The sequence below is a fragment of the Notolabrus celidotus genome, chromosome 9, assembly GCF_009762535.1.
Source record: "Notolabrus celidotus isolate fNotCel1 chromosome 9, fNotCel1.pri, whole genome shotgun sequence".
Classification (NCBI taxonomy): domain Eukaryota; kingdom Metazoa; phylum Chordata; class Actinopteri; order Labriformes; family Labridae; genus Notolabrus; species Notolabrus celidotus.
The window spans coordinates 32,846,432-32,874,059 of NC_048280.1; the positions used below are offsets into that span (position 1 = coordinate 32,846,432).

At 40.6% G+C, this 27,628-nt stretch overlaps 1 protein-coding gene across 1 annotated transcript in view; it reads right to left on the minus strand.

Moving 5' to 3' along the window:
* cacna1ba (calcium channel, voltage-dependent, N type, alpha 1B subunit, a) overlaps positions 1 to 27,628 on the minus strand; it is a 234,712-nt gene that overhangs the window by 63,932 nt on the left and 143,152 nt on the right. The window contains exons 15-23 of the mRNA XM_034692917.1: positions 27,467 to 27,539; positions 27,274 to 27,391; positions 27,034 to 27,101; positions 25,322 to 25,428; positions 13,220 to 13,255; positions 10,680 to 11,444; positions 6,466 to 6,632; positions 3,629 to 3,749; positions 852 to 981 (exon numbers count right to left, since the gene is read on the minus strand). Coding sequence (XP_034548808.1) covers positions 852 to 981; positions 3,629 to 3,749; positions 6,466 to 6,632; positions 10,680 to 11,444; positions 13,220 to 13,255; positions 25,322 to 25,428; positions 27,034 to 27,101; positions 27,274 to 27,391; positions 27,467 to 27,539 — 1,585 coding nt within the window. The remainder of the gene's footprint in view (positions 1 to 851; positions 982 to 3,628; positions 3,750 to 6,465; positions 6,633 to 10,679; positions 11,445 to 13,219; positions 13,256 to 25,321; positions 25,429 to 27,033; positions 27,102 to 27,273; positions 27,392 to 27,466; positions 27,540 to 27,628) is intronic.

Sequence of the window (27,628 nt, forward strand, 5' to 3'; positions counted from 1 at the left end):
TAAAGTCATTTTCTCTGATGAATCCCCTTTTCGATTGTTTGGGGCATCTGGAGGAAGGCTTGTTTGGAGAAGACGAGGTGAGCGCTACCATTAGTCCTGCCTCTTGCCAACAGTGAAGCATCCTGAGACCATTCATGTGTGGGGTTGCTTTTCGGTCAAGGGAGTGGGCTCTCTCACAATCTTGCCTAAAAACACAGTCATGAATAAAGAATGGTACCAGAACGTCCTCCGAGAGCAACTTCTCCCAACCATCCAAGGGCAGTTTGGTGATGAAGAATGCCTTTTCCAGCATGATGGAGCACCTTGCCATAAAGCAAAAGTCATAACAAAATGGCTCGGGGAACAAAACATTAAGATTTTGGACCCTTGGCCAGGAAACTCCCCAGATCTTAATCCCATTGAGAACTTGTGGTCAATCCTCAAGAGGCGGGTGGACAATCAAAAACCCACAAATTCTGACAAACTCCAAGCATTTATTATACAAGAATGGACTGCCATCAGTCAGGATTTGGTCCAGAAGTTGATTGACAGCATGCCAGGGAGATTTACAGAGGTCTTGAAAAAGAAGGGTCAACACTGCAAATATTGACTTATTGCATGAATTCTGTGTAATTCTCAATAAAAGCTTTTGATACTTATGAAATGCTTCTAATTGTATTTCTTTATACCATAGAAACATCTGACAAAAACACCTAAAAACCCTTAAGCAGCAGACTTTGTGAAAATGTAATATTTGTGTCATTCTCAAAACTTTTGGCCATGACTGTATATATACATATATAACTCATTTTAGAAACACTGTTTTGTGTTGAGGAGTCTTGCAAGGATTGAATGTAGAGTGTGTGTCTCACATTGTTGCGCGGGGCGTTGGTCCACACAGGGTCCTCTGCTGCCAAAGCGATGCTGCTCATAGCGATGACGACCAGGATGGTCATCTCAAAGTACCGCAGGGTCACAATGTAGTGACACAACCGCCTCACCCTGAGAACACAAACACGACAAAGAATCTCTCTTCACATACACTACCAGTAAAAAGTTCTGACACACCTTCTCATTCAAGGGGTCTCTCAGTCTGCTTCATCTCCTCGAATGGTTTCTAACTAACATGAGCCTTGTCAAGAGTTCATTTGTAGAATGACTTGCCTTCTTAATGTGTTTGAGACCATCAGTTGTGTTGTTCAGAGGTAGGGTTAGTACACAATGGATAGTCCTATTTGACTACTGTTGTAATCCAGATTATGGCAAAACCAGATTATTTCATAGTTTTGATGTCTTCAGTATTAATCTACAATGTTCAAAATAATTAAAATTAAAGCCGCAAGCGGTGATGAACGGGCCCTCGCACACCTGCAGCCACCGCCTATGTGAGCCATTGCCTGATATAAGCCACCACATGATGTAAAAGCAAGATCTGAGACCTGTGTCCCTTAGGTGGTGCTAATGTTCCAAGTTTTTTGACAGATTGCCAAGAAAACCTACAAACTTGACAGTCTGCAACGCCCACAATTTTAGTCTGAACAGAATTCCTCTAATAATTTTGGATTGTCAATGTGTCTGCTATAGAATGTGCTTGGTTTGGACTGAATTGGAGAGAAACCCTAGGAGGAGATCTCAAAAGTATGCACCCTTATTTGGGCGTCATTCTTCACATTCAAAGCTGTATGTGCATTTGATGCACAGCCTGAAAGCCTGCCACGCCCACAATTTAAGTCTGAATGGAATGCCTTTAATAATTTTGGATTGTCAATGTGTCTACTTTAGAATGTGACTTGTTTGGACTGAATTGGAGAAAAACCCTAGGACGAGATTGCAAAAGTATGCACCCTTATGTGGGCGCCATTTTTAATTTATCAACGCTAGGTGGCGCTCTTCCTGTTGAGTTTTGGATATGGGTGTAAGAGGCTTTTTTGTGCGTCCTGCTGCCATGAATAAGCGTATTCATTTTCATGTGTGTAGCTCAAAATAACCTCTATGGCGAGGGTTTTTTGAAAACTCTAGGGGGCGCTAGTGAGCACATTTTTGAGATTTTTTTTGCGAGACCCATAGATTTAAATTTTTTCACCAGGCCTGATGAGCATGCAAAAATGTGTGCGCTTTCATGCATGTTAAAGGCTCCAAAAATGCGATCACGTAGGCGTAACAAATAATAAGAGTAATTCCTAGGGAGGGTTTCAATAGGGCCTTCGCCGCCACTGCGTGTCAGTGCTCGGGCCCTAATAAAGAAATACCATTGAATGAGAAGGTGTGTCCAAACTTTTGACTGGTAGTGTGCATCCTAAAAAAAACACATGCAGCTAAAGCTTAGAATAAATCCAGGATCTATGTCGCTTAACAGAAAGTTTAAGAACAGCAAATCTCAAAGCTCAAGAAGCTGAATCTCTGATATTTGTTTTGGTATTATTTCACAGGGGAGATAATTTTCATTGCATCTAAATAATAAACCCATAAATGTACATCACATCATAAACAGCATCTCTTAAACCCGGAGGTAAAGTCCAAATATAGCATCAGTGTCAGATCTAAATCCACATCTAGACCCTCAGGATACAGACGGGATGAAGTTAATATCAGGTCTATTTTCCTCTATTGATTTTCTTCTCGGGGTTTGTGTCACAGTGGAGTATGGAGCTTTATGGATTTGGACCTGAGGACTGTAACTGCAAAGTGGTACAGGGTGGACGTAATGCTGACGATAAACTGTGCAACATTCACCCGCAAATTATTACAAATGGTGGAGCAATGAGCTGACATGTAGACAGAGTCAGATCAGAAATACCAGGATGTGTGCAGAGAAAGCGTGGCAGTAATTAGTCATTAAAAGAAAGACTCTTCATAAAACCTGGGCTCTCTATTTATACACTTCAGCTTCTAAACGACTGATAAGCACTAAAAGTTTGGGAATGGCTCCAGTTTCCTGCCTCAGCTGACAGCTGTGAAACAGGCTGTCAGCGCTACAACATGATCTAATGGCATATGAGTCCAATCAAACTTAAAGCATTGAGAGAGCGTGTTTGTGCTGCAGACGGGCTCACACGTCTCTCCAGGTATTTGAAAACATTACAGGAAGACTCTCTGCAGAGATAGACCTTCTTCTTTGAGGGTAATACGCTTTTTGATAACCGTAAACAGCTGTCACATCACAAACTCTGATCTATTTTTAACACATTAGTCGTGCAGATCACCAACATATGTGTTAAAAATAGGACCAAAGTGTAGAAACGCACAGGTGACCCTTTAAAGAGAGCCAGAGAGTAACGTTCAACATCTCTTCGTCCAGTAAGGACATAACAACTTAGCTCAAGATATTACAAGCCAGAAATAAAGACTGACTTGGCCTCATTCACCTGGATCTCACCAGCTCACTGACATTAGACTAATCATCCACCAGTGTTAAAGTCTTCATCAGGACAGTTTGTAAATGAGGGTCAGGAGCAGGGTCAGGGTTGAGGACAGCGGTAATAAGGCACTGGTCTCTAAAGGGAGTACACTTCACTGCTTTAAGCTGAGGAAGCAGAGAGGAGCATGCCAAACCTTGATGCTTCCTGTGGTGGCATGATAGTTTACAGATTTAAAACAACAAAGCACACAACACCCTGCGGTCTATCTGAAGGAGGTTGAGATGACTCACGGGTTGGTCTGTCCAAAGACGAACATGGAGCTGTAAGGCAGGATGGGTCTGGGTCCAATTGGGCCGAGATCCTCCAGGTTCCTCTCGGTCATGGGCATCGTCTCACAGTCCCTACTGTTCACTGAGAGGACAGATAAAAGCAATGAGGACGAGGTTCACTCACACTGACTTCACACAATAAACTCACAGTATGATATTCAAATCAGTCATAAAGTTGTAGCATCAAATCACAACTTCATCTCCCTCTCATGGTACTGAGATAAATGGAATGATTAAAGGTTAATTTTGGTTAAGACAAGATCAGTTGGGATTCTGTGTCTGGCGGGACAGTAAGACTCTGCAAGTTACGGACTTCAGAGCAGTGAGGGGGGCTGAATATTTATAATAAACCTCCCAGATTAAAAAACAGACCCAACAGATTTAAAAACACTCCTCTTACCTGCTTACTCCACCCCTTAAATGGATGCAAACTCATTTTTCAACCTTAGTTTTTATTTCTGTAACTACAAACTTTTAATTTATTTTATTAACACGCTAATATTACTTTATTTCCTTCTTGATCTTAGATTTTAAAATAAAATGTGTTTTAATGCTTAAGTTTGTTTAATGTCACATTATAAATTGGATATTTTCTGACAAGGTATGGCATTATGGAATGAACCTGATATTGGAGCTACAATTAAATGTTGGTCATGCAGGCACCCTGCAGATATGTCAAGATGTCTGAGCCAGCTTCGGGCTGACACAGGAAAGATTCAGTGTGTGAGTCTTAATCCTTGGGAAGAAGTTCTGAGATGAATCGAATGATTGAAGGTTCATTTTGGTTGAGACAAGATCAGTTGTGATTCTGTGTCCAGTGGGACAGTAAGTCTCTGCAAGTTACGAACTTCAGAGCAGTGAAGGGGGCTGATTATTTAGAATAATCCCTCCTAATTTAAATAGATAATAAGACCCAACACTGTTTACTATGTACGTTAAGTTACATACAGTATCTCACAAAAGTGAGCACACCCCTCACATTTCTTCTAAAGATGATGCACAAGAAACCTGCAAACAGTTTGCTAAAGACAAGCAGACTAAGGACATGGATTACTGGAACCATGTCTTGTGGTCTGATGAGACCAAGATAAACTTATTTGGTTCAGATGGTGTCAAGCGTGTGTGGCGGCGCCCAGGTGAGGAGTACAAAGACAAATGTGTCTTGCCTACAGTCAAGCATGGTGGTGGGAGTGTCATGGTCTGGTGCTGCATGGGTCCTGCCGGCACTGGGGAGCTACAGTTCATTGAGGGAACCATGAATGCCAACATGTACTGTGACATACTGAAGCAGAGCATGATCCCCTCCCTTCAAAAACTGGGCCACAGGGCAGTATTCCAATATGAAAACGTCCCCAAACACACCTCTAAGACGGCCACTGCCTTGCTAAAGAAGGTGAGGGTGAAGGTGATGGAGTGGCCAAGCATGTCTCCAGCCCTAAACCCCATTGAGCATCTGTGGGGCATCCTCAAATGGAAGATGGAGGAGCGCAAGGTCTCTAACATCCAGCAGCTCCGTGATGTCGTCATGGAGGAGTGGAAGAGGATTCCAGTGGCAACCTGTGAAGCTCTGGTGAACTCCATGCCCAAGAGGGTTAAGGCAGTGCTGGAAAATAATGGTGGCCACACCAAATATTGACACTTAGGGCCCAATTTGGACATTTTCACTTAGGGGTGTACTCACTTTTGTTGCTGGTTGTTTAGACATGAATGGCTGTGTGGAGTTATTTTGAGGGGACAGTAAATTTACACTGTCATACAAGCTATACAGTGACTACTGTACATTGTATCAGAGTGTCATTTCTTCAGTGTTGTCCCATGAAAAGATATAATTGAATATTTGCAGAAATTTGAGGGGTGTACTCACTTTTGTGAGATACTGTAAGTACACAGAGAGAGAGAGTACATCAAACATAACTAGCCACATATACAATTTAAAGTTTGAAGTGTTTGCTGTATGTTTTTATTGATTGTTACTATTCTGGTTTTTGTTTTTAACTCTGTAAAGCACTTTGAATTGCTCTTTGTATGAATGGTGCTTCATAAATAAACATGCCTTACCTTGCCTTGCCTGATAGAGGGATGTTCAAAGCACATGCAAAGGGTTAGATGCACCCAAACTGTGCTTCTGAGTCTCTGTGCTACATGCAGGCATTTAAATACTCCATTATGCATCCAGTTGGGATAAAATTAAACCCTTTCTATGCAAATGTGCCTCACTGTAAATACTAAAACAGGAGTGCTCTCGAGCCATGTGCAGCTCGAGTGAAATATTTAACGTCTGCAGAGAGCTGATGGTGAACGCACTGCAGGATTTGTAATGGCCAACATGTTCACACTCTCTAATGTTCACCACCACAGTTCCAGCTCTGTTTGACCTTAAACCAATATATCTGTAAATTTAGTGTGTGGATATCTGGATATTACTGTTAGCAATATAAACAGGGGTTCAGTCAGTTGTCTAAGGCTCAACTAGAGCATGCACGGGGAGACTATATCCACAAGAGAGCTGCATGAGCTTTCAGGCTACAGGAAGAAAGCTTTTACTGGAATCAAAACTTGAATCCCATCTAGACTTTGTGATAAACTCAAAAGAAGGTTTCCCATCCCAAACTTAGCTTTATGGGCGTGTTTGTGTTTGAACATTGTTAAATCAATAAACTGGAGTGAGGTAGCAGGTGATGCACAATTCCTGTGAACACTAGCATCTGCAATGCATTCTTAGTGCCTCTCATTGTGCCATGCAGTCATCAGAGTAACAGGATGTCTGATATTGGTACGATGCCCGGGTTGGTACTGACTCTGTATGAGGGTGGTCTCTCCGGGTGGGGAGGTGATGGTCACAGGAGGGGCGTGGCCGGTGCGTTTCACATTCTTCTGGTTGTCTGAGTCCTCTGGAGGCCAGTTGTTTCCATCAGAGCCTTGCTGGGGGGAGACGGTGAGGGACTCCCCCTCTGAGTCCCCAAACCTGTCCACAGAACAAAGATCAGTTCTTAGACATGGACACACATTATGAAATAATATCACCATGGTGCTACTCGCCAAAGTCAGTCATTTAATTTTACTTAAATGATGTAGAGTGGAAACATTCTTTTTAATACAGCAGGGTCAAAACCATTTAAGATTCGTTTTAGTCATAAAATATTTGTGAACTTGCAAAAGATTTGACAAGTGATATACTTTCACTGTTCTGGCAAAGATTCAGCGAAATATAAATCAAACCATTACTGTCAGCCGTCCAGAGAGCGTTCCAGAAGCACTGCTGCTTTTAAAATGGTCTGTGATCAGAGCCTGGAGGAGCCTTTTGTACTTGTTACTTTATTCTCTATGCTTTATATTAACTCAGACCTAAGGACATAATAATAAACTCAACTTGTGATACAATAAATTATTTGGAAAAGCTTTATAAAAGAGACAAATGTGCTTTTTACTTTGAAGGACAAAAGAGTTCATCTGTCATTGCCAATCGTAAAGTTAAAGGAGTAACAGTGAAAAAATGCTGGAAGTATTAACTCTCCCTGTAGCGTTATAAGCTCTCACATTGTTGTAACACGTTCTGTAACACCTGCAGGCGTTCAGCTGAGAGTGAAATTGATCGAGATAGCTAGCAGATACAATCATGTACGGGTAAAGAAGAAAAAAAAGGAACAAGGCCAAAACAGAGGTTTATTCTCGTTTGTCGGCCACTCAGGTTTCGTCTTTATTAACACAGGCGATTCATCCTCAACTGATAGATCTTCACTTGTCCCCAAACTGCTCGAGGTGCGCTGGTTGATGGCAGTATCCTCACTCTGACATCTCTCCCAAAGTGCATGTCCACTGCATGTGTGTGTGCATGATTGTATGTATACAGTCATGGCCAAAAGTTTTGAGAATGACACAACTATTAATTTTCACAAAGTCTGCTGTTTCAGTTTTTATAATGGCAATTTGCATATACTCCAGAATGTTATGAGGAGTGATCAGCTCAACTACAATTAATTGCAAAGTCCCTCTTTGCCTTGAAAATGAACTTTATCACCAAAAACACATTTCCACTGCATTTCAGCCCTGCCACAAAAGGACCAGCTAAATTAATTTCAATGACACACATTAACACAGGTGTGGGTATTGATGAGGACAAGGCTGGCGATCAATCTGTCATGATTGAGTGACTGGACACTTTAAAAGGAAGATGGTGCATGACACCATTGTTCCTCATCTGTTAGCCATGGTTACCTGCAAGGAAACACGTGCAGCCATCATTGCATTGCACAAAAAGGGCCTAACAGGGAAGTTTATAGCAGCGAGTAAGATTGCACCTCAGTCAACCGTCTATCCAATTATCAAGAACTTCAAGGAGAGAGGTTCAATTGTTGCCAAACAGGCTCCAGGGCGCCCAAGAAAGTCCAGCAAGCGCTAGGACCGTCTCCTGAAGGTGTTACAGCTGCGGGATCGGGCCACCACCAGTGCAGAGCTTGCTCAGGAATGGCAGCAGGCAGGTGTGAGTGCATCTGCACGCACAGTGAGGCGAAGACTTTTGGAGGAAGCCCTGGTGTCAAGGAGGGCAGCAAAGAAGCCACTTCTCTCCAGTAAAAACATCAGGGACAGACTGATATTCTGCAGAAGGTACAGGGACTGGACTGCTGAGGACTGGGGTAAAGTCATTTTCTCTGATGAATCCCCTTCTGATTGTTTGGGGCATCTGGAGGAAGGCTTGTTCGGAGAAGACGAGGTGAGCGCTACCATCAGTCCTGTCTCTTGCCAACAGTGAAGCATCCTGAGACCATTCATGTGTGGGGTTGCTTTTCGGTCAAGGGAGTGGGCTCTCTCACAATCTTGCCTAAAAACACAGCCATGAATAAAGAATGGTACCAGAACGTCCTCAGAGAGCAACTTCTCCCAACCATCCAAGGGCAGTTTGGTGATGAAGAATGCCTTTTCCAGCATGATGGAGAAAAAAAATTGAATTTTCCCCTTGGGGATTAATTAACCCCTTAATAAACGACTTGCTGCCACTGCATCTGCATGCCACTTTTCAGCTCCAGACAGAAGAGACATGATGATGCCGACAAGAGAAGTCAAAGGCAGATAGCACCCCTTAGTGTTTAACCTGGGTATCAATATTTATTTTTCATCTCACTGATTTGTATCATCCTGTATGTGCATTGACTTTCAAGAGTCTCATGTTGTACAGTAACATCTCTACAAACACCAAAGCATGCAGCTTAATAACAACCAACATAAAGCAAACAAAGCAGTGTCTATAGAAGTTGTTTTATCCCTCATTGCTGTGTGTTCCATGCCTTGAGACATGATTATGGATGAGTTCAACTTACTTCTTGGTTTAAGGGCAGTTTAGGCATTTGTAAAGGTGAACTTATTGGGTTCTTAACAGGGGTGTTAAGATTCATCTACTAGATCGATGTATCGATTTATATTCCTATGATCCGACTACATCGATCTGTGCTCAGCAAGTTGGCCTTCCTGACGACATATATCGATGTAACATCGTTTTAAAAGGTAATAAATCGATTGTATGTATTCTAGGACACAACACATTAGATTTAAGCACGGCAGACTTTATATGGATGTGTTTTTTTTTTGCACTTTTAATGATAAAGATGTTAAACGTTACTCAATTCAGGCTGCCTGTCTGTGACGTCATCGCCAGGAGACATCAAACATAGCATGGAGGATGTCAGAGGAGAAGCTGGCAAACAAGAAATGATCAAGCCACCATTGCGGTCCAGCGTGTGGAAACACTTTAGCTTTTGCAAAGACGGAGGTGAAGTAGATGAAGTAGATTTTTTGAGCAGACACAGCAGTTGGGTTGCTCCCTTGAAGAATTGAAAACAGAAGTAATTTCACTTTCTGGAGAATTTGAAGGTTGCTTGTCTTCCACTGTCTTACTAGTAGCTCAGTCCATAGGGACTTGGTTTGGAAACCAGAGGGTGCCAGTTTGAGTCCCATTATGGACAAAGTTTGGCAACTGGACTGGTGGCTGGATAGGTGCTGGTTCACTTGCCTGGGCACTGCCGAGGTCCCCTTGAGCAAGGCACCGAACCCCAAACTGCTCGGGGTGCGCTGGTTGATGGCAGTATCCTCACTCTGACATCTCTCCCTAAGTGCATGTCCACTGCATGTGTGTGTGCATGATTGTATGTATATACCAAAAAAACTGTGCATGTAGCATGACGGAAAAACAACACGAGTGAAAAAAATTGAATTCCCCCCCCCCTGGGGATTAATAAACGCCTTTTAATAAAGTATGTTTCTTCTTCTTCTTCTTCTTCTTCTTCTTCTTCTTCTTCTTCTTCTTCTTCTTCTTCTTCTTCTTCTTCTTCTTCTCCTTCTCCTTCTTCCCTAGTTAGCCTGTTTGTATTATTGTGTGACTTTAGTGAGTTAAATGCTTCCCTTTGATCCAACACAATGAATTTGCTACTTGCGCAGATCATATTAATAATGAGTAAACCTGAAGCTCTACACGCTTCTGGACTGAGTGCCAGGAGAGCAGTCCTTTAAAAAATGGGCTGGGGCTATCTTTGGTGTTTATAATACATCCCTTGCTCAACACAAACACTGACAGTACAAAAACATAAACCTGGCTGTAAACATTAACGGCAGAGAATTTACGACCGAGCACTCAATATAAGGAAATATTCAAGTATGTCAGCCGCTTAGGAATCGTTTTTCATTTCTCTGTTCCTGCATCTCAGTTCTCTAAATTGATGTCTCCTCACTCCTAGGATGTATAGTTATACACCCACAATGCTTAGGAGCATCTCATGGCCCTTAATGCAGCTTGGGGGTGAAAGGATAGAGGATCAAGGAGAGAGGAGGGAAATCTGAAGATACACGAGAGATATAACCGGAGTACTGGCTCCTTTTGGGATCCAATGTGAGGCTTCCTGTCCTACTACTTTCTGACTGCACCGACGCTAATCAAGCTACAAACTGAATCTGTAGCCGAACCCTTGGGCCCTCATCTGGACTCATAGTTGCTGTTTAGCCTTACAGTGGTTCTGACTCTTACCTGTGACCGTGGGTCTTCTCCCTCTCATTGGACTCCTCTCCTTCAACAGTGGACTGTCCTCTGGATCCATGAGTCCGATGTTTCCTCTTCTCTCCATCCTCCCCTCGAGAGTTCTTATCCCCGTCCCTGTTACATGAACGTCCATCTTTGTGTCGGGATCTCCGCTCCCCCCTCCCTCCACTGTTCACTGTCCCGTTGCCTCCTCTGGACTGCCGGTGTGAGTGATGATGCCGGTGCTCCCTCTCTCCTCCTCCACCGCTGTCGTCCATTGAGCTCTGATGGTGATGCTTCCTGCCTCCCTCTCGGCTGTGGGACCTCTCGCTCTTGTCCTCTTTCCTGCGGCTGCACTCGTGGTCTTTGGAGCGGCTGTGATGGACATGGTGCCCTCCGTCCTTGTTGGTGTTACCGTTTTCGTTAGCTTCCTCTCTCCTTCTGGCTCGGTCTCTGTGCCGGTGGTGTCGGCGAGGCTGTTGGTGCCCCGCAGATGGAGGAGGAGGATCTGCCGTGGTCTCGGATTCCTCAGGATTGTGATGGTGATGCTGGTGTCCCCCCAGCAAAGGCACGTCAGAAGGTTCGACAACCAGGGGCCGATCCAGGTGGGTCTTCATGTCGGGCCGGATGTTGAGGACGGAGGACAGGCGGATACGATCTGCGGGCTCCAGCTCGCTGTACAGGGCCTCACAGCTTGCCCAGTTCTGCCTCCTCAGCTGGTTGGCCCTCTGCTCCCACACAGACATCGCCTTCATGGACTTCTGCTGCTCCTTACTGCGGGGGGAAGAACCAAACAAATCAAACCCACAGAGACCGATCAAGCTTTATAAACCACTGTGTAAACCTTTGTACAAATCATCCCCATTAATCCTGCTACTTTCACACAGGGCAGAAATGTTTCCAATGGATGAATGGTTTCCTCTGAGGCGTGACACATTCAGTATGTATGTACTTCTCACTTTATGACTTCATGGCACATAAACCCAGCAGTAAATTCAACTTTACATCTCATGATGGCACTTCGTCCCTACATGCTGGATGATTTACTGTATGACCAAGGTGCAATGAAGCTTTCAACACAGCCATCCACTGGGTCCATTTATCACAGTCTACTGTGGAGAGAGCTCGTCCATGAACGTGTCTGAACAAACGGCAAGCATGGCTGTATCACCATGCTTGGACATGTTGTTTTATACTTCCCTGAAGTATCTGAACGCCTGCAGTTTGAAACTTAGGTCTTAAACAGCGCTAAGTCTTCTTCTGATTTTACAGAAAGAAGATAAATGTTACAGAACGAGCCTGGACTGAATTAACCGGCAGATATGGAGCTTTTTTGGAAATGCAGGTACGGGTAAAGTTCTTCTTTCTGACACGACTTAACATCTTAACTTTTTAGAAAACAAAGTAAGCAGAAAACAAATCTTGGGGTGTTTTAAAAAATGGTGTCACCACTTTGGATTTCACAATCTTCTCAATAGTGAGTACAATGAACAGTATTCTTAAGTATTTTTAAATAAATGTACACTACCAGTCAAAAGTTTGGAAACCCCTTCTCATTCAAGGGTTTGTATTTATTCTAATTATTGTAAACACTGTAGATTAATACTGAAGACATCAAAACTATGAAAGAACATATATGGAATTATTTAATGAACAAAAAAGTGTTAAACAAACCAGAATCTGTTTTATATTTTAGATTCTGTAAAGTAGCCCCCTTTTTCCTTCATGACAGCTTTGCACACTCTTGGTATTCTCTCAGTCTGCTTCATAAAGTGGTCTCCTGGAATGGTTTCTAATGAACATGAGCCTTGTCAAGAGTTCATTTGTAGAATGACTTGCCTTCTTAATGTGTTTGAGACCATCAGTTGTGTTGTTCAGAGGTAGGGTTAGTACACAATGGATAGCCCTGTTTGACTGTTGTAATCCAGATTATGGCAAAACCAGGTTATTTCATAGTTTTGATGTCTTCAGTATTAATCTACAATGTTGAAAATAATTAAAATAAATAAAAACCATTGAATGAGAAGGTGTGTCCAAACTTTTGACTGGTAGTGTATGTTTCAAAGAACAAATTACCTTTGTGAAGGCAAAGCAAACTGAACAAACCCCATAAAACACGTCTGTATTCATTCTGGGTCAAATTTTCACGACACAAGCTGCCAAATAAGCAGTTAATGAACTTTTCCTGCTACAATTGCGTAGTACATTTCCGTCAGGCAGTAGTTACACTGCCAGCTCTTACAAAAGAAAAGTCAAAGGTCAAATCAGTGTACCCCGTGGTCTCAAAGCTTACCCTGCAGCGTTAGTCTTCATGCAAACCTTTAAAATAAAAACAATCAAGGACTAGATCTTCACGTGTCTCACTGAGCTACACTCTCCTCACTCCTGCTGTAAAGTGGATGGCCAACATGGGACAGGACTCACTGAATGAACAGAGGAGCCTGTAACATGGATGAGAATGTAACTCATGACAACATGATTGTGTGTGTGTGTGTGTGTGTTTTTCATTGTCATCAATGACCACCTCGCTCTAAGGCGGCTGTGTTTACCTCAGGTAGTGATGGACGGGGGTGCAGACATAACTCCTACGAACACATAAAGGGAGCAACATTGAAACAAACAGAAGGAGAGAAGTGACTTTAAAGGGACAGAAGCAGGTTACAGACAGAAGCACAGAGGGGGGAAATAAGCTTTAGGGGGAAACATGTGAAGTAAGAGCGCTGAAATTATACAGAAAACAAAAAGAAACAGTGTCTGCAGAGAAAAGCAGGGATGGGTTCAAATACAGTAATGATGCTAGAGTTCAAGAGCTTTGGCTTTCACTCAGAGAATCAGGGTTATAATAGATGCTATGTCTACCTACACTGCAAAAACTCAAAATCTTACCAAGTGAAATTGTCTCATCTTTAGTCAAAATGTCTTCTCCCACTTGATTTAAGATACATTTGCTTATAAGTAACATTTGAGTGAGATAGAGGGACTTGTTTTAAGACATCTTAAATATCTTGTGAAGTCAAACAATCTTGAAATGATCTTGTTTTGAGTTTTAATTTAGAAGAAACAAGGTTTATTTCACATTTCATGCATTTTTCAAGCTGAGATCTTATTTGTAGAAGACGGATAATCTTGATTTAAGACAAACCTTTTACTGGATTTAAGTAAATGCATTTTATTGGAGAATCTAGAAAGAAAACAGCTCCATTGATAAAAGAAAGAAAGAAAGAAAAGTTGTTGTTTTTAAGGGTGGGTTACAGTTTCCAGGCTCTGTTTCTTCTAAATCAGATACAAATCTTCATCCTCAAACCACATGCACACAATGAAACACCTCCTTTAGAGCATAGCTGGCTTATCCTAAAAAACAACATGACTGAATATTAATATATCCAGCTCACTATGAGAAGACATTATATCTCAAAATGCTCAAATTAAACTTTGTCATCTTATTTCAAGCACAAGATAATCTTAAACCTAGAGAAGTGCTGCTATAATACAACTCAAATTAAGGTGAATATGTCTCAAATGAAGAAGTTAATATAACATGTATTAGTGCAAAAATATATTTTTTTAGTGAAAAAATGCTAATTGTTAACATTCCTGTCTTATTCTGAGACACTAAGCTTTACAATACTGGTCAAATATTGCTTGAAATAAGTTTTCCCTGCTAATTTTAAGATCACAGTTTTCTAAATATTACGTCTTCTTTTAAGAAAGCAAATTTTCACTTGTTCTATTGGCAGATTTTTTCACTTATTTCAAGGTAAAAGTACCTTGAAATACGTTTTTTCTTCTTGTTTTTGCAGGGGAATTTTTTTCCTGTGTGTTAATAGCACACGTCCATGCTGTGTACATGTATCTCTCTATCTCATTTTTGTGGGCTTACAATGAAGTTTTCATTCTTTGTTAATGAATCAAAATACATTTTATATCAATAACAGGAAAAAAACCTTCATAATAGTATAAAAATAAAGCTCCAAAGCAGATTAAAACCTCTAATTCTGTCTTGCAGCAGTTAAGAATATCTACTGAGCCGCCCTGAAGCTGCTTTCTAGCTGGAGAGTGACGATAAGATCAGATCTGAGACTGCGGAGATAAACCCTCTCCTGCCTGCTGGCATCAAAGTCTGAATATAGCAGGAATAGTAGCAGGCTGCACAGCAAGCAAACTCTGCGTGGGTGTGAGATGGCTTAATGTAACTTAGAAAGATAGCTGGTATTTTTAAAAATCTGGGTCAGACTTTAGATCTTTCCAGGTACTGAAAGTTTTTGATTGGCCCTCCTTCTTAGATTGAGTCGGCCTGCAGCTGTTAAACAGGAAGTGATGGCTGCAACGTAACCTCAGGAGGAGAATGAGTCTGATCAAAGTACGGCCTTACAGAGAGGATTCCTACAGATGGAGAACTTTTTGTTTCACAGTTATAGTTTCAAGAGAAACAGCTGTTACCTTGTTCTGCTCAAAGCCACCAGACTCCAATTACAAATCCAGGAATTCTACCTCTTGTAATTTGAGGAGTTTTGCTCATTTTCTTAGTTTGTTTGGGTCAATTTGTGGTGTGGGTTGTTTTAAGTCCCAATGCATGACAACATTTTACACACAAATATGACACAAGACTGAGACAAGAGCAGAACAACAACTCCTGTGTTGTGAGAGGTAAGATTACAGGATCTTTTACTGGAGTCTTGTGGTTTTGGTGGAGCAATGTAACAGAAAAATTAAAAGCTGGTGAGGAGTCTTGTAGTGTTTATTTTTCACTGAATATTGTGACATATGAAGATTTTAAATATGTTGGTTTCTGTATATTCGTAAAAAGAGCAAAACCAGCTGAGTGTCTCTCACGACACATTGGATTATTTACTCTGTCCGATGCTCTCAGCCCCCAAGCTCATTCCCAACAGAAGACATGTAACCCAGTAAGAATTAATAAGACTGCTAAGTTTTTAAACCTGCTAAGTAAAACTAGAGAAGCCCTGAAAGGTAAGTGAGAAAGAAAAGGGTGACCCATTTCTAGGTCTGATCAAACTGTGTTTCCTCTCCTGGGTTTCTGACTTACTGAGCAGTTAAAGAAGTTTTCCCAAATTGATCATCTTCAGGTTATTTTTTTTAATCAGAGATAACCAGTGAAAAATATTTTAGTTTTTCACTAATCTGAAGTTTTTCTTGATGTAACACTAACTTCTTCAAGAGAGGCTGAAGTGCTCAGTTAAAGGTTTAAAGGTACAGTGTGTAGAAATGAGAATATTCTGTGATATCTAGCAGTCAGATTCTGGACTGAAACGTTCCCTCGCTCCTGTTGGTCAAACTCCTGTGAAGCATGATGAGTATGATCCTCCATTTGTCAACTTCTATCAGTACAAATTAGTCAGTGTATAAAAACAGCTCTCCTCCTTATCTTTGTCTTTCAGCCGTTGAATTTCAGACCAGCAATCATTAAATGAAGAAAGCATATGTTCCTAGTTTGTCTGTTCTGTGCTGCTGTAGAATAATTAATGAAGATGGCGGCCTCCGTTCCTTATGTAGATATAAAAGGCTCATTCTAACACGGGACTTCCACCAGATCCGTCTGCGATCCGCTGTGATCTGGCTACGTGCTCTCTCATCTGTCAACACCCACCGGTTGTGTTTTCAGAATGAAGCACAGAGCAGGACCGCCGGACAGCTGGAGTCATGTGACCGAGGTTTTCTCACGGTAATTACTGAATCAAGGATTCTCCTCCTCCAATCCTAATCCATGTTGTCTTTCTGGTCCTCTGAAAACCTCTGACCTGTTGACTCCAGGCCTGGCTCCGCTCATCATGACGGTTTGTTGTTGTAGTTAAGTGAAATAAGATCTGGTGATAACACAGAGTGTTTTATTCTGAAAATTAACCAGATGTTTTCATTTTGTTTTGGTGAAACCTGACTTCCTGTCCCACTCCATCTGCTCTGGAAGTCTTGTGTATCTAGTCCGGAGGGCTCCAACCTGCCGGATCAGAGACGCAGCCGTAATGCAACGCAGCGGATCCAGTGGAAGTTAACACATTGACTAGAATAGAAACCTATCAGATCCGGAGCCGTGACGGATCTGAGACGGACCGGACATGGACACGGGGGAATTTGGCCGTAAGATAACCAAAACTAATTAATTTCTATATTCAGGTGATTGAACGCTAAATCAAACATACTTATGAATGCTATATTTCTACCATTTCTTCCAAGTCTGCCCTGCTAAATGTCACTAAACACTACTCACTGTACCTTTAATATGTTGCAAAATGAAACAAATTATGCACACCTAAATGAAAGGCTTGTTTTTCACCTTTTTTCACTTGCTAAAACTTTCTTCAGCATAAGAAATGGCAAAAAAGCAACTTAGATAATGATACATTAAATATTTGTTATCAGAACTGCAAAAAAATGTCCTCTTCTTTGTTTGCAGAATAAAAAAGAATAAATAAAAGACACACCAGCTGCTCTTCAGTCACTAACACATGAGAAAAAATGTTTTCGGTCAGACTTAGAAAACTCAGAAACCAGGTTTCCTTTTTTGTGTAGAAACCGTTATGACAGCAAGAATAAATCATGAACAAACACTTTGAAGAATGAGATCTTGTTGCTGAAGAAGAAAAGTTTCTGTCACTGAATTAAAATCATTCTCTGACAGAGGGAGGCTGATCCCAGATGATTGGATGATCACAGCTACAAACACTCATGACGTGTAGATCACAGAGAAACACTCACAAACAAAAACACATGGATGGATTTACTGAAACACACAAACACACACACACGGCTCTGTGAAAGGGGAGGAAGAACGGTAATGATCATTTTGGACGATTCAAACAGAGCATGGATTCAGTGATGGCAGCAGAGGAAGAAGAGGAGTGAGAGGAGGGTGATGGGAGGGTTTTAAATTGTAACAGAGAGGTAATAACTCACAGTGAGTTAACGCTGCAGATGGATGAGCTGCTAGAGTGCGCGTTACCTCGACTGCGTGTTAGAAAACTGTACATGCACAAAACAAAAATGGGGGAGGGAGAACATCATATAGGATGAAGTCAGCGAAAACAGTCGGACACCATTCGACATTTCCATGTCTTCTCTGGGGTCCGGTAGCCTCCCATCACTTCTCAATGCAATGAGTGGTCAAAGCTCCGAATACAAGACTGAACCAGAAGGAAATGTCACATAAATGGACCATCAGGGACGTGTGGATCCTTTCTTTAGTTTTTAGTTACAATGAAATAGAAAGAAAAACATTAACGTCCAGATATGAGGGAACAGAATTACACTATAATACACAGACACATGTACACACGTCTGCTGGAGAATCATGTCAGGAGTGGAGCTGAGAAAAGATGTCTTAGGCAGAGTAAAGCTGGAGCCTCATGTGGCTTTATAATGTTTGTTTACACACTGTCTACTGTCTGCTGATTTTATAAACAAGCTCAGGTCTGTCAGAGGAACTCGATTTAAAAACTGCGTCGATGCGTATGACCAAACTTTAGATTTCATCAAACATGGAGCAACCTTACTAATCAGGAGCTTTATCATTCACACTGTAGGATGGGAAAGCTTTTTAACTGTTCTTTTAATCCCTGTTTTTGTCTTTTAAGCTTCTTATTACTGCACCATGTTTACCAGCTGGTCCCTCAGGGCCTCTCTAAAAACACCTCCCTCAGCACCTTCACTTGAGTGGGAGTGGGATGTTAAACCCTCCAACAGTAAATCTGCACCATACAGTCATGGCCAAAAGTTTTGAGAATGACACAACTATTAATTTTCACAAAGTCTGCTGTTTCAGTTTTTATAATGGCAATTTGCATATACTCCAGAATGTTATGAGGAGTGATCAGCTCAACTGCAAATAATTGCAAAGTCCCTCTTTGCCTTGAAAATGAACTTTATCACCAAAAACACATTTCCACTGCATTTCAGCCCTGCCACAAAAGGACCAGCTAACATAATTTCAATGACACACAGGTGTCACACACATTAACACAGGTGTGGGTGTTGATGAGGACAAGGCTGGCGATCAATCTGTCATGATTGAGTGACTGGACACTTTAAAAGGAAGATGGTGCATGACACCATTGTTCCTCATCTGTTAGCCATGATTACCTGCAAGGAAACACGTGCAGCCATCATTGCATTGCACAAAAAGGGCCTAACAGGGAAGTTTATAGCAGCGAGTAAGATTGCACCTCAGTCAACCGTCTATCGAATTATCAAGAACTTCAAGGAGAGAGGTTCAATTGTTGCCAAACAGGCTCCAGGGCGCCCAAGAAAGTCCAGCAAGTGCCAGGACTGTCTCCTGAAGGTGTTACAGCTGCTTACCATCAGTCCTGTCTCTTGCCAACTGTGAAGCATCCTGAGACCATTCATGTGTGGGGTTGCTTTTCGGTCAAGGGAGTGGGCTCTCTCACAATCTTGCCTAAAAACACAGCCATGAATAAAGAATGGTACCAGAACGTCCTCCGAGAGCAACTTCTTCCAACCATCCAAGGGCAGTTTGGTGATGAAGAATGCCTTTTCCAGCATGATGGAGCACCTTGCCATAAAGCAAAAGTCATAACAAAATGGCTCGTGGAACAAAACATTAAGATTTTGGGCCCTTGGCCAGGAAACTCCCCAGATCTTAATCCCATTGAGAACTTGTGGTCAATCCTCAAGAGGCGAGTGGACAATCAAAAACCCACAAATTCTGACAAACTCCAAGCCTGAAGCAGCAGACTTTGTGAAAATGTAATATTTGTGTCATTCTCAAAACTTTTGGACATGACTGTAGACTGAATAAAATCCTGGGCAGCACAACAGCTCACCAAAAGTGAAGCCAAACCCCCCCCCTGGTGACTGGATGTGTAATAAAGCTCATAAAGGCCTCCCCCTCCATGTGAACAGATGGGACATGGGACAAATTTTGAAATAAAATTACCTATCAAATAATTTTTCAAATGATTTCTTTAAAAGAAGAAGCGTGAGATCAAACCCTCAGCTATGTTTTTTTTTTACAATGGAAGTCTGCACTGATTCTGGCTTACTGAGCAGGTGATACTCCTTTCATAGTGCATTATGAAAATTATCTTACCATACCGGCACAAATTTAAAACACTTAAAAAAAAATTTGAAATTAAAGTGATGGACCTGAATTGGAATATGAATTCATAAAAGCCCAGATAATGAGATGGATATTTTTTTTTATATAATCAAATATGCTCGTTATAATCCAGAAGTTTTTTAATTACTTCATTTTTCTTCTACATTATACTTCTCATTGATGCAGCACGCCCAGCCTGAGGCCTGCAGCTCCAGTCCTCTTCCTCTGCCCCTCCCTGCTGGATTCACTCACTGAGGCTGGGGCTTCGTTTCACCTAAACCTCTGCAGCACTCTGTTTATCTAAATAAAGCTAAGGAACTAATGTTTTAGCAGGATGTCTTAATGTCCTACTTTAAAAAAGCCCTTGCCAAAAGTAATTTCATGTCATTTCAGCTTCTTACTATTAAAATATATCATTCATTTCTATCTAACTTGAGGATGATGATGATGAAGATACTAATGATTGATTGCTTTTTTGTTTTATTTTTTATCTTGTATTTATCTGTGATTTTATCATTATTATTATTATTATTATTATTATTATTATTAATAATAATAATAATAATAATAATAATAATAATAAAAATGAAAATGTCCCCCTCCCCCTTAAATCCACTAACATCTAACACCCTTATCTAAGTGACCTGTAGTCTTTGTAATTGTCTCACATCTTTTGTTATGTTAATGTCTGTTGTTGTCTATAACTATATTTGTCTGTGCACTGTTTTGCAAATAAATAATTGAACAAAAGTCATTTCATGTCATCTACATCATTGAGGTTATTTAGGTTAAAGTAGTGGACCTTGTCCCTCTACACGCAGGCAGCAGGCTGAACACAGAGTGTGAATCAGTCTGTCTCTGTCTCACTTTGAGGGAGGAGGTTTTAATATTCGGCAATGAAAGCCTTCTATCTGCAAGGCAAATTTCTTTAACCCTCCTGTTACCCTCAAATTTACTAACATCTTTTATCCTTGGGGTCAATTTGACCCCAGCAATTTAAACCTCCAGAAACTGATTGTTACTCAGGTTTATGTCAGGTACTTAAAAACCTAAACTACCTAAACAGCCCTGTAAATAAAATATATTTAAGCATAAACACAATTTTAAGCCTTCAGAAGGACTTTATTTATATAACAGAACATCAAACTGATGCAAGTTTGTCATGCTCTCGTTGGCTCTGCCTTGTTTCTATGTTATCAAAATGTATGACACATCATTGAATGTCTTTAGAGACATGGTGGCTGGAAATATTATATCTCAATGTAAAGGTTGGTGATTTGATCCCAGCTCCTGCAGTCACATGCGGAAGTGTCCTTGGTTATAGTGACCTCAATATCATCCAAAACAACCAAAACACATGTGTAAAATGTCGATATTTCTTATGTTATATACAGCTAAAACAGCCTTCAATGTTCCTTAAGGTCAAATTGACCCCAAGGAACACCGATGCATAATTATTTTTTACAGGAAATTGGAACATATCAACATTTTAATTTTACATTTTCACAGTTGTCCCCATTAAATTAGGAAAATTCATGAAATATGAAGGCAAAAAAATGTTAATCATTAATTTAGAGCCGTTAAACATTGAATGGGGTCCAGTTGACCCCTAGGATAATAGGAGGGTTAAAAAACCCACAAACTAAACACTATAATAAAACTGAAAACCTAGTGTTTAACTGCTAATTTCCTCTATTTAAAAACCCATTCACAGTTAAGTTAAAACTTTGTTGTTAAACTCATCTCACTCTGAGGAGGAGAGAGACAAAGCAGCAGCAGACATCAGATTACACCCTTATAATTGAAAACAATCATACTAATGTAGAAATCAAAACACTGACTGTTTATCCAGGATCTAATCAAACCCCCTCTGATGCTAATAGCACATGCTTTTATTTGATTGTGTGGTGTTTGTTATTTAAAGGAGCGTGCAAAACATGAGCAGGTCTAAACCTCAGATTGAAAACAGACGTTGATAAAAAATAATCCTACAAAAAAGGAAGAGAGGTTTTTATTTAATCTATACTTCTTTGTTGCACAGCACTCTTATCTATTTAAGAGAGAGGGTAGCTCCCTGCTGTATCTGAACCTTCCTCTTTAATGAAGCAAGATCCACTCAGCTTAGTGTCCCTTCAGACAGAGTGGGAGTGGAATGGGTACAGATGGGGGAAATCTTATCTGTCTATTGGCTGTTTGATGGAAATCAGGTAGCGTACAGTGGTTTATTGAAAGGTTTTGTTTGCTATAACAAAGAGTCACCTGCTGAAAAGTGGATCTATGAAAGTGGAGCATGTTGACCCTAACGTTATAGAGTCATGCAAAGTTCTGATACTGTCTGTTTTTCTCAACAGCGACTTCGAACTTCATCGGGTGTTACCCATTCCCCTTTTTCCCGACCGCCTCTGCCGTTAGTCTGACTCTGAAGGTTTCCTCAGCTCCACCAGTGACAGTATTTATGTTTCCTGAGCAGCACCGTCATGTTTGTGTACAACTCAAATCTAACACAGACAGTTAGAGAATATAAAACAGCATACAGAATAAATAGATAAATAAATAACAGTGACTAAAAATCACTGTCTTATACTGGAGTCACCTGGACCACTCGCAGTGGGTTGTTTTCACCCAGTGTCAGCGTTCATAGAGTCAGGACACTTCAACATGGCGCTGTTTGAACGATGCTAGATCAGGTTTTTTTATACGCAGTGATTGAAAACAAGGAAGAATAAATCAGTAGACATAATACTCAAGTTGGAGGGACCTGGTGAAAGAACTGGACGACTGACTGAGTGATGCATAAACCAACATTGTAATACACTCTATAATAATTTGTACTGTGGGGGGAAGAAGCATTAGAGCATGATTATATAAACAGCAACAGTTAGTCAAACAGCAGCTTGTAGTGAAAATGTTCTGTTGATCATCTGCCAGATCGTACATGCCACTCTGTACGACGTGAGTGTTAACACGTGCTGACTATAATAAATACAGCAGCACATCATGTAGTCGCATTAACTGGATTATTAAGAGGGTGTGAAATATCTGACATCACTTTAGAGGAGTTTTCTGTGTGTGGATGTTAAAACGTTTCCCTGCAGAGATTTACAGCGGAGGTCATTCTTCAGGCAGAGGACAGGAGCAGACTGTTAGGGAGGATATTAACACTGACTGTAAGTGAGACTCTAAAGAGGTTTTTAAAGGATGCTTTTTCACACCTGTAGATCATTCGATTTGTTCAAAGTCGCATAGGGTTGCAAAGTTCAGGGACATGTCATAGTTGGAAACTTTCCATGGGAATAAACAGGAATAAACCAGGATTTGACTAAATTGAAGGTTGGCTCTTAATAGGGAACTTAAATATAGTTGGGGAAAATATATTTTAGCAAAAACAACCAGATTTCATGCAAGTACATTTGAATATCTATGCTATTCCTCAATCACATGCGCATAGCACACTGCTTACTGCAGAGCTATTAAGACCACGGCCCCTACATGCACTGTGCATTCCACCTTCACATGCACACCTATTTATTCAGTCTGGCTTTTATGTAGGGTTTAACAATTGTATTACTTACTATTTACTATTATATTGATTTTACTGATGTTTTATTATTTTATTAATTTTAACAGTTTATTTTACTTGTATCTATTTATTTGTTTATTTTAATTTATCAACTCAGTTTTATTGATATTTTCAGCCTTAACTTTATTTTCAACTCTTATCCTTACCATTTGTAATTTATCTATTTTAAATATCTATATTCTTAATATTAATTTGATGCTTTAACTTATTTTAATTACTTGTTTGATTGCCATTCTTTTATTTCTGCTTCTTTCTTTTTTTCAATCGCTGTAAAGCCCTTTGGGTTGCATTTGATTTGTATGAAAGGTGCTATATAAATAAAGCTTGATTGATTGATGACTTATTCCACCAGCTGGACTAAACTCTATGAACTAACCCAGCTGTTGAACCAAGAGACCCGTGATGCTGATGTTAAATTGGATGGATACAGTGAGTAACGCCAGCCTATCAATATTTTGATGTTGACCATCAGTCGTAACTGAAATTGCCCAGCAGCTGTATCCTGCATGTTTTACTTCCAGCCTCTCCTAATAGTGTAATGAGTCCAGCAGCTGTTTGTTCCGGTTGTTGGCTTGATTGCGTCCTCGCTGCAGACAAACCCCTCCAGGGTTCGATTTAGAGGCGAGCAGGGACCTCCTCTTTAAGGCGATGTCAGCTCGCTTGTTCTGCTCCGCATCAGAGAACGATTGCTGTGTTCACATTTGTCCAAACGACCCAGGCCGAGAAGGGAAACAGTTCCTGTTTCTGAACAACTTCTCCAAATGATTCAGGTGTGAAGGAATTGAATACTGAACTAAATATTGTTTTAAAGAGAAGTCGTCACTGTCACATTTTAGAATTACAAACAGGAAGAGTTGTTTTAAAGCACGTAACCCCAACTACTAATAGGGTTAAGGGAAATAACAACTATTAGAGATTATTTGTGTCCAGATTAGAAATACTCACTGATGAACTATGTGTTTATTATTTGGAATTGTTCTGTGCAAATCTGTTTTCTTTCTTACTCTCAGTTCTTTTTTTCACAATGATGTTTTTGTCTTTAATTTTCAGCATGAGTTAAACATTTGTACTTCAAGTAAACACCTAGTCTCGTCAACGAATAACGGGGAGTGCAATAAAAAAAAAATACAGGGAAATAAATTTAAGTAACAGAATGTTAAAATATAAAGAATGAATGTCTGCAAATTTTCACTTGAAGTCAAATGTATCTTCTTATTTATTCTAGTATTTATCTATATTTATTTTTTTACATCATAAATATGCATTATTTTTCTTGCATATTAATTGAGTATTTTATTGTGTTCATGTCTATTTTTTTATATTTAAACTTCATATAAGATTGTAATTTGTATCCCCTGTTTTTCCTTAAATCTTTACCTTTTACTTTTACTCCTCCTTAAAGGGAAAAGATGACATGAACAGGCCAATACAAAATAGTATAGGGTGCGGATTTAGCCCAATTGTTAATTGCACAGCCAGGTTTGATTCCAGTCTGTGGCCCCTTTCGCCACAGACTGGAATCAATTAAATCAATTAAAAACATATATATATATATATATATATATATATATATATATATATATATATATATATATAATTAAATTAAAAAAATAATATTTCTGAAATGTAACAAATGACTGATAAATAACAATGAATGAGCATAAAACGTAAAAAAAAACACATAAAATAAATATAACAAATAAAAATAAAGAAAATAAAAAAATCAACAAAAATATGAAAAAAAAAAAAAAAAAAAATCAAAATAATTTTTGGACGTTTTCTCTTTTTTCTCATATTTTGACTCTGTCTATCTAAACCTTTTAATCTTAATTGTCACATTCTGTTCTGTCCTCTGACTCCACAGTGTTGCAGGATCAAATAAAAAGTGTTTATGTGTGGAGTCTGTGGAGTTTAGGAGCTGGTTGAGAGAACCTGTGTGTCTCTGTGTCGTTTGTGTCTGTTAAACAAGTAAACAGGAGATCAGAGAAGAAGAGGACTTACGCTGTGATGGAAATGTTAGCGGCCGACATGGGGCTGACCTCCTTTACCTCCTTGGCTTTCTGGAGTGCTAGCTTCTTATTGATGGCCTCCTCCTGCTCCTCTTCATCCTGGTCAAAGTGTGAGTGAAAACACAGAAGAACAACACAGGAAATAATATTGGTATGTTGATGTGACACACTTAAATTAAGGTGACTCCACCACCAGTTCTTCAGTCATTATCCGCAGTCGTACTTCATCTATATGTGGTGTCCCATCAGAGTTTGTCATTACTTACTGACCAGCTCTAAGTTATGCTGCTATAGGCTTAGACTGCTGGGGGAACTGACACACTGGGATCCTGTCTTTCCCTCTCTCTCCTCTCTCTGCCTGTCTCTCACTTTAACTCTCCCTGTCCCTTTAAAGTTACTAACCATAGACCTTTCTGGAGTCCCTGAGCTCCCTTGTCTCGTAGGTTTCTTTGGATCTCTGCTGCTGTGGACGTGCCGGACTCCAGCTGCTACAACTACTACTATCATTTCTCTCTCTCTCTCTTCATCTCCCTCTATCCTTCTCTCCAACTCAGTCTCAGCAGATGTGTGTCTAACATGAGTCTGGTCCTGCTGGAGGTTTCTGCCTGTTAAAGGAAGTTTGTCCTTGCCACTGTAACTTGCTAAATGCTGCAAAGTGCTCTGCTCATGGTGGTTTAAGATGAGATCAGACTGCGTCCTGTCTGTAAGATGGAACTGGATCTGATCCTGTCTGGATGTTGGGTCTTTGTTAATAATAGAACATAGAGTACGGTCTAGACCTGCTCTGTTTGGAAAGAGTCTAAGAGATAAGCGCCTGTACATCTGTCATCAAAGAGTCTCATAGTTCTTACATTCTGCCATATCAATGTCGTTCCACCTCTGATCTTCCCTTGGCGGTAGTAACAGAGGTGGAACGGGGGGGGAAAGAGGGTGATGATGTGTAGTGTTGGAGCCAGTAGGGCACAACAGGGCTGTGTGTGTGCATGTCTAAGTGTGTATGTGGCGTTCCCACTGTGTGTTTACAAGCTTTTTACAATCATACTCTGGAACACCAAATATTACACCGTTTCAGGGTGCTATGTGTGAGTACAGGGGTGTGGTGACAGCAGAACTGTGTTTCAGAGCTGCTGCAGAGTTACTGTGTGTAAGGACAAGTCACACGAACGTCAGGTGAATAAATAAAGAGATTTATCTGCAATAACTGAGCTGAGAGAAGACAAAGAAGTGTGTCATGATGCAGATTTGCACGATCAAGACAAACTATGCAAACAACTTTTAGAGCAACACCTGAATTTGTCACTTGCAGGCTCATATTGCAACGAATAAGACCTTTACAGCAACTTACAGTGACTTATCTTGTGTGCATGAATTTGCTTCCTATTAGTTTGCATGCACTGATAGGATGGTTGGATGGTTCCCGCTGTGATTAGCAATTACTTCACCAAACAATCTGTGAGGAGCTATTTCGAGCTTATCCTTCAGGTTCATCGGGGACGTTTTCACGGACTAAAAAAAGCCTCCTCTTCAACAGTGTGCAGTTTTATGAAACTTGTAAACCAGAGTGTACTTAAATCCTACAAATATCCCCGTGTCTCATAAAGAAAAACAGAGATCTGATTTAAAGGGAAGGACTTTTATCGCCAGACTCTTTATTTTTAACTGCTGTAGACCCAGCAGATTTCAGACTGTAAAGAGAAACTGTACCTTAGTGAGCTCCTGGGCATTTGCAAGGTTATCCACAGCGATGGCCAAGAACACGTTGAGGAGTGTGTCTGGTTTTTGTGGTCTCAGGAAAAAAAAAAACATCAAATGCTTGTTGAACACAAAGTCAATATTTACAATTGCAGCAGTTCTTCAGATCAATGCCAGATTCTTCCTCAGTGTTTGTTAGGCTGACTGACGGCCACATAGAGGAATCAATGAGGATCAAACGGGGGAGGATACAGTTTCCAAAGAGAGTGAGGACGATGAAATAAATGGAGGAGAACATCCCACCACGGACGCCCCCCTGCGACTCGATCCCGTGGTACATGACTGCGTTCCAGTCCTCCCCAGTTAGGATCTGAGGGCGAGACAGAGTCCAGTTAAGTGAAACAAGCAGAGGAGAAAAACAAAGCGTGATGGAGATGACCTTTACCTGGAAGACGGTGAGAATCGCCGCTGGGAATGTGTCAAAGTTGGTTGTCGGCGTTTCGTCTTCAAAATTAAACCTGCAGGGGAGGAAACAAACAGAATGTAATAAAGCTCCAAACACACTCACTCTCAGTCCGTCTTTACCTGCTGCAGCTGATTGTCTTCT